Source organism: Crocuta crocuta, unplaced genomic scaffold, assembly GCF_008692635.1.
Source record: "Crocuta crocuta isolate KB4526 unplaced genomic scaffold, BGI_CrCroc_1.0 scaffold369, whole genome shotgun sequence".
Lineage (NCBI taxonomy): Eukaryota > Metazoa > Chordata > Mammalia > Carnivora > Hyaenidae > Crocuta > Crocuta crocuta.
This window is the reverse complement of record NW_027529441.1, coordinates 1579840-1586141: the sequence shown is the minus strand read 5'-3', so window position 1 is coordinate 1586141 and position 6302 is coordinate 1579840. Positions and strand designations below refer to the sequence as shown.

The following is a 6302-nucleotide window of genomic DNA, read 5'->3' as shown; positions in this document are numbered from 1 at the left end:
AGTCTTGATGACTAATGGCAACTAAAATTTGGCCCCAGAGCTGTAAAATAAAGAGGAGTAGCTAAAGTGGTAGGAGCACATCCTCTCCAAATGAAGCAGCTTGTAGTCTGTTCCAGGCAGCTATAAGCAAGGGAGCCCTGCATAACCAGATTTCCAGAATTTTCAGAAAATTTCAGAAATCCATATTCTGTATGACTTCTTTTGATTTTTAAATATTGGTGACTAATTTGGAGTTTGAAAAAAAAGCCTATGGGGATCTATACCCATGTGATGAACAAACTTCTGTGGGCTGGATTTGGTAGAGGACCTGAGAGTTTGTGATCTGTTATTTCAACTGGTATCAACACTGCCACATTGACAGGAGGAAGGTCAGATATATAAAGAAGAGAAAGGCCTCCTTGTGTGCCCGTGAGGACAGTCAATTGTACACCTGAGGACAGCAGAAAGGTTGTGTCACTGTAGACAAATTTTGCTGACTTTAGGACTTTGACTAACAATTTTCCTATCTCCAGGGAGCAAACAGTCACTCCCACTTGTGATAAGACAACCATTTTCAAGAAGTTCTTTGAAAAGCAGTATTTGAGAAAGGCATGGTGATCACAGCATTGGGTAGGCTAGGACTCTGCTTTCAGAAGCTAGGAGCTCTTAAGGAAAAAAATTAGAAATGTAAAAGATCATAAGATAAACTTTTTAAAAGTCACCGTTTGATGTGAATGTACTACTTCATCTTTCTCCGGACTTATAGAGGTCCTGTAGAGTGCTTCTTTTCATAAAATTGCAATTGAAACCTACTCTTATATAAGGAAAATTGTTAATTGAAGCATATACAGTAAAATTGTATCATAATTTTATCAAATAGAGTTGCAATTCAATCCCATAAGCCATAGCACTGTACTTTCTGTGTGCTTGATACCACACAGTTGACTTTTGGTGTCTGTTGCATCAGTTCATGGATCTTGAAATTGTCAGGAAACAGCAATATACTCAAAGAATGTGAAACACCTATCAGATATTTTCCTTTAAAAAAAAAACTTGGTTAAAGAGGGCCAGAGACAAATGACAAAAGCAACAACAAATCACAACAATGCAATTATTGAAAGTTGGCATGGAACCCTGGACACAGACGTTTCCATGGAGGGCAGATTGAAGAGAGACCTGGGCACTCCACATGGGTTCCTGATATCTCAGATGGAATATTATCAGCATATATTCAAGCATCTTGGATAGAACAACTTAGGTAAAGACAAAGACATATTTAACCTAATGAAGCTTGAATATGAGGGTCCTCTTCAGTGTTCCTTTGACCTTTTCCAAGGCTCCACTGTACTCCTCCAGGGAGCTTTGGGGAAATCCACTCCTCTGGCTGTGCTGCTGTAGCCTGGGAGTCATTCATCTGCTCTAGTAGTATTTCTGGGGATCTAGGTGGATCCAGAAGGCTGCCTGCACTACTTCTGGCTCCTGGAATCAACCTGCTGAACCTCAGAACTTCAGGGAGTTTGGGAGCACCTGGGTGACTCAGTCGGTTAAGCATCTAATTCTTGATTTTGGTTTAGGTTATGATCTCATGATTTGTGGGACTGAGCCCTGTGTTGGGTTCTGAGCTAACAACATGAAGCCTGCTTGGGATTCTCTCTCTCCCTCCCTCTCTCTCTCTGCTTCTGCTCCTCACTCTCTCTCTCTCTCAAAACAAATAAATAAATTTAAAAGAAACAAAAAAATTCCAGAGAGTTTTGAGTTCAAGAAGAATTAGGACCAAGATACTACTCTGCTACCTAATAGAAGATTACCAAAATTGAGGATCCACAAAAGTCAGCACCCTCCAGGGCCATCAGACTGGGATGGGGAGGTGAGGCAGGGACACCAGGCTGAGATAAGCCTAATCCCAAGATTGAAGCATCAACTGAGAAGAAACGACGCAGGACGTTACAGATGTGGCATTACTAATAACTAGCAATGTTGAAAGGAAATTTCTATGTCATCAAAAATAATTTAAGTATTTTTTGATACATAATTCTGGAAGAAAAAAGTGAGTTATATTTTATTCTTTCTACAGAAAATGGTGTTGACAAAATCATTGTCATATGTGAGAGTGATCAAATTATTGTCTTGATTTTGTGATAGTTGTGTTTTATTGTTACCATGTTTGTATTTGTTAATACTATGTTTATTCTGAATTATCATTCATATTTACATCCAGTATTATATTCATAATGTTGTATTCTTTTTCTTAAAGACGTCCCCCAAAATTATGAACTTCAAGATCTGCCAACCAGGGTCCCCTCTAGTAAGAAAATAGGGACAGAATCATGTACCAAAAGCAAGGAGAAAAACATAGAATCTGCCATGACCTTGGAAATGCTCAGAAAACATTCAAAATTTCAAGAGTTATGGGAGGGTAGACCTCAGGAAGTTTTGCACATATAAATGTATCATACAAAAGCCACGAATTAAGTTCATTTTGAAACAATTTGATATGATCAGACTAAGAGATAGAATATCCACAAGCTGCCCAGTGGGACAGGCAATCCTGACAGTCCAGTCCCTCCTTCTACCACTATCTCTGATTTCCTCACCTCATGTCAATAGTTTGGTTTTCTTCACACGTGTCCATATTGGTTGGTCTCTTCTAGCTTTAGATTTGATTTCCTTTTTCTAAACACTAAATTTTTACAACATATTTGTTCAGGATTATGCCCACTTCTGATCATCTCTGTCAAATTCTTTGGCTTCCTTTTCTAAGAACCCTCTGGACTGGACACAGGAAACATGGCTAATAGTAAGTACTAGATGCAAAAGTATGTTAGAGAGTGAACCAACGGCTTGATGTAGGGGCAATCTTTAGAAGGTTCCTCATCAAGACCAGATTTCTGCTTCTCAGACATGGACACAAAAGGGAGATAACTGCCTTATAATCCCCACATTTGGAAGAAAACATTCCTCAGCCAAATCTGAGCACGTGTACAAGTAGTCATGACCAGAAAAATGAGAGGGGCTTCCCTGGCCATGACATTACATACCATCATAGCATTTGTAACATGGATGTAATTCACTGACATGGAGCTATAAAATGAGTGCGCCCATAAATATAAGATGAAGAGAGTTAGTTAACTCCAATTACAAAGAGGACTACTGAGTTACATGTATGCAAATAAGGGACTCCAAATCTGGAAAAGATGACACTGTAAGGTGCCACACCCATTGCTAAAAGTATATAAATGCCTCACTTGAGGAATAATATTCAAGCACAGAATCTTCTGACTGTCACTCGGCTGAACTCACATCTCCTGCCAACATGTCCTATAGCTGCTGCTCTGGAAACTTCTCCTCCCATTCTCTTGGGGGTTACCTGCACTGCCCAAGCTCCTCCTGTGGCTCTTCTCCCAGCAACCTGGTCTACCGCACGGACCTCTGCTCTCCCAGCACCTGCCAGCTGGGCTCCTCCCTCTACAGCGGCTGTCAGGACACCCGCTATGAGCCCACCAGCTGCCAGACATCCTGCGTGGTGTCCAGCCCCTGCCCGACGTCCTGCTCCCGCCCGAGGACCTCCACGCTCTGCAGTCCCTGCCAGACGACTTACTCTGGGTCTCTGGGCTTTGGGTCCAGGAGCTGTCATTCCCTGAGCTATGGATGCAGAAGCTGCTACTCCCTGAGCTGTGGATCCAGTGGCTTCAGACCCACAGCTTGCCGAGCCCAAGGTTTCCCTTCCATGAGCTATGGACCTCAGTTCTGTCACCCATCCTTCTTGACTTCTAGGACTTTCCAGTCTTCTTGTTACAGACCAATTTGTAGATCAGGCTTCTACTGATCACCTTATTAAATTTCTAATCTTATTGTTCATCTCAGCAATGTCTCTACTCATAACCTTTATTATCTTCATCACTTACAGGAAGAATTCACTTCTTATTCTTTGAATATCAAATTCTCACCTTGTCTTTGGACCGGAATACTGGCTGACATACTTTATTTGAAAAATTCTCCAATTAATGTACTACCTGAAAATAAGGTCTAAAATCTGCATTGGAGATAATATTCATGTTATTGGATTTTCTTCCAAACTTGTATGAAAAAACAAATCATTATAATCTAATAAATTTATTGGTTCTGATTATTCAGTTATGTTTATTGTTGTTAGTTGTTTATTGGCTAGGTTTTTGACTGTCATAGATAAAGAAGATATTATGAAAATATGTATATGCACCTGGAAATAGATTTTGAAATCTTGAGAAATTGGGGATTTGAACTAATTTTGAGGGACTTCAGATATTTTTCCTACTCAAACTACAGATAGTGGAAGACTATTGTTTAAAATTTTTAAGAATGGAAATCTCAGATTCAGGAACTAGATTGATTCCCTCACAAAATGTAGGAATGCCAAAATGTGTAAGGTAACAGACTAGCTGATAGTTACATAAGGGATTCAGAGGATAAAAATAATATTTAGATTTATATAGTAAGGCCTATACACGAAAGAAAAACTGAATAGAACACAAATTGACATCATTATGTATGAATTTTAAGTAGTTTTGCTTGAAGTCACTCACCATTTCCCGGTAAGGTGATAAGCACCTGCAATCTCACTGATGAGTTCTCAGTATGATCTTATCTACATATGTGTAACGAGTGATATCATCTCAGTGAAGAATCTAAAATCATAAGGATGATTTCCACCTTGGTTTTTAATCATGCTTCAAACTCAAAGATAATAAGCATTTGATACCATAAGGTATGGTGATTTAATGCGTCTCTCACCAAAAAAGTTGGGGACACATTTTTATTTTCATGGTATGATTCTCTGTTATTTTCAGGCAAAGTATTTCCAGGAATAGCAAAATGCAAAGATAGATTTTGATAAAGAACTTAAAACTGAGAACAAAAGGAGTTAAACTATGTTCAATAAATATCCCCAAGCCTTATTTCTTTCGGCTGTACAACAGCCCTTAGAGAAGGATAGCCTTTACAAATTTGTTATGATAAATGTAAGATAATGGAGACTCATGACCTGAGCTAAAATCAATAATTGGACGTTTGACTGACTGAGCCACCCAGGTGCCCCAGACTAAAAATTATTTTTATATTCAAGAATTCTTGAGGGATGCCTGGGTGGCTCAGTCAGTTAAGCGTCAACTTCAGCTTCATGTCATGATCTCACAGTTCATGAGTTCGAGTCCTGCCTCGGGCTCTGTGCTGACAGCTCAGAGCCTGGAGCCTGCTTCGGATTCTGTTTCTCCCTTTCTGTCTGCTCCTCACTCTCATGCTTTGTCTCTCTCCCTCAAAAATAAATAAACATTAAAAATTTTTTAAAATAAAATAAATTATTGAAAATTCAGTTAACGTACAATTAAAGGAGATATTTATAAGGTGTGCCAATGGACTACATGGTTAAAAATAGTTGGTGGGTGGAGCGCCTGGTTGGCTTAGTCAAGTGTCCGACTTCATCTCAGGTCATGATCTCACAGTTTATGGGTTCGAGCCCTGTATCAGGCCCTGTGCTGACAGATCAGTGCTTGGAGCCTGCTTTGGATTCTGTCTCCCTCTCTCTCTGCCCCTCCTCTGCTCACACTCTGTCTCTCTCTCTCTCAAAAATAAATAACATTGAAAGTTTTGAAAAAAGATGGTTGATCAGTAACGGTCACTCATCACTTAAAGGTATTACATTTTAGTTATTTTTTTAGAGGTATTACACTGTAAAGCACAATAATTCTTGTTCCCACTCCCCTTCCATTCAAACTATTAAGCTAGTTTTGTGATCAGACACTTACTTCTATTTCTCACCAACTCTAATCATTCTTTCATATTTTATAAGGTAAATCTTGTGACCAAGGATTAATTATAAATTTTAAATTTATTCCTAAGAGGGAATAAGATAAAAATTGCTACACTTACAAATGAAAAAATACATATTTTCAGAACTAGTATCTTTTGTTTAGAAAATCTAGATAAAGAAAATATATGTGTAATTTCCAGAAATTACCAGGGACAAACCTCAGGGAGGTTTCAACAATAACAACAAAGTCACAGAATTTGTGACTGTTTTTAGATTAGGAATATTGCTGAATCCAAATGAGAGGCTGATATGACTAATGAGCTCAGGTAACCAAAACTGAAGGTTAGAAATTTCTAATGATTTTGGCCAAAATTTTCTGAGACTGAACAAAACCTAAGGACTAACGTAAGCCTCAAATATTTACCCCTTCTTACATGCTAAAGCTCATCTCTAAATCATTTCAATGCTTGATTAGATTAGCTGGGTATAAAGATGACCTTCAATGATTTCTTTAAATAGATAGATATAGATATAAATG

The 6302-nt window shown here is 38.6% G+C and overlaps 1 protein-coding gene across 1 annotated transcript; it reads left to right on the top strand.

Annotated features, from left to right (window-relative positions):
• The first annotated feature begins 3292 nt into the window (after positions 1 to 3292).
• LOC144228353 (keratin-associated protein 13-1-like) lies at positions 3293 to 3805 on the top strand. The gene has a single exon (XM_077760179.1). The coding sequence runs from the start codon at positions 3293 to 3295 to the stop codon at positions 3803 to 3805; it is 513 nt and encodes a 170-aa protein (XP_077616305.1).
• The last annotated feature ends 2497 nt before the right edge of the window (positions 3806 to 6302 follow it).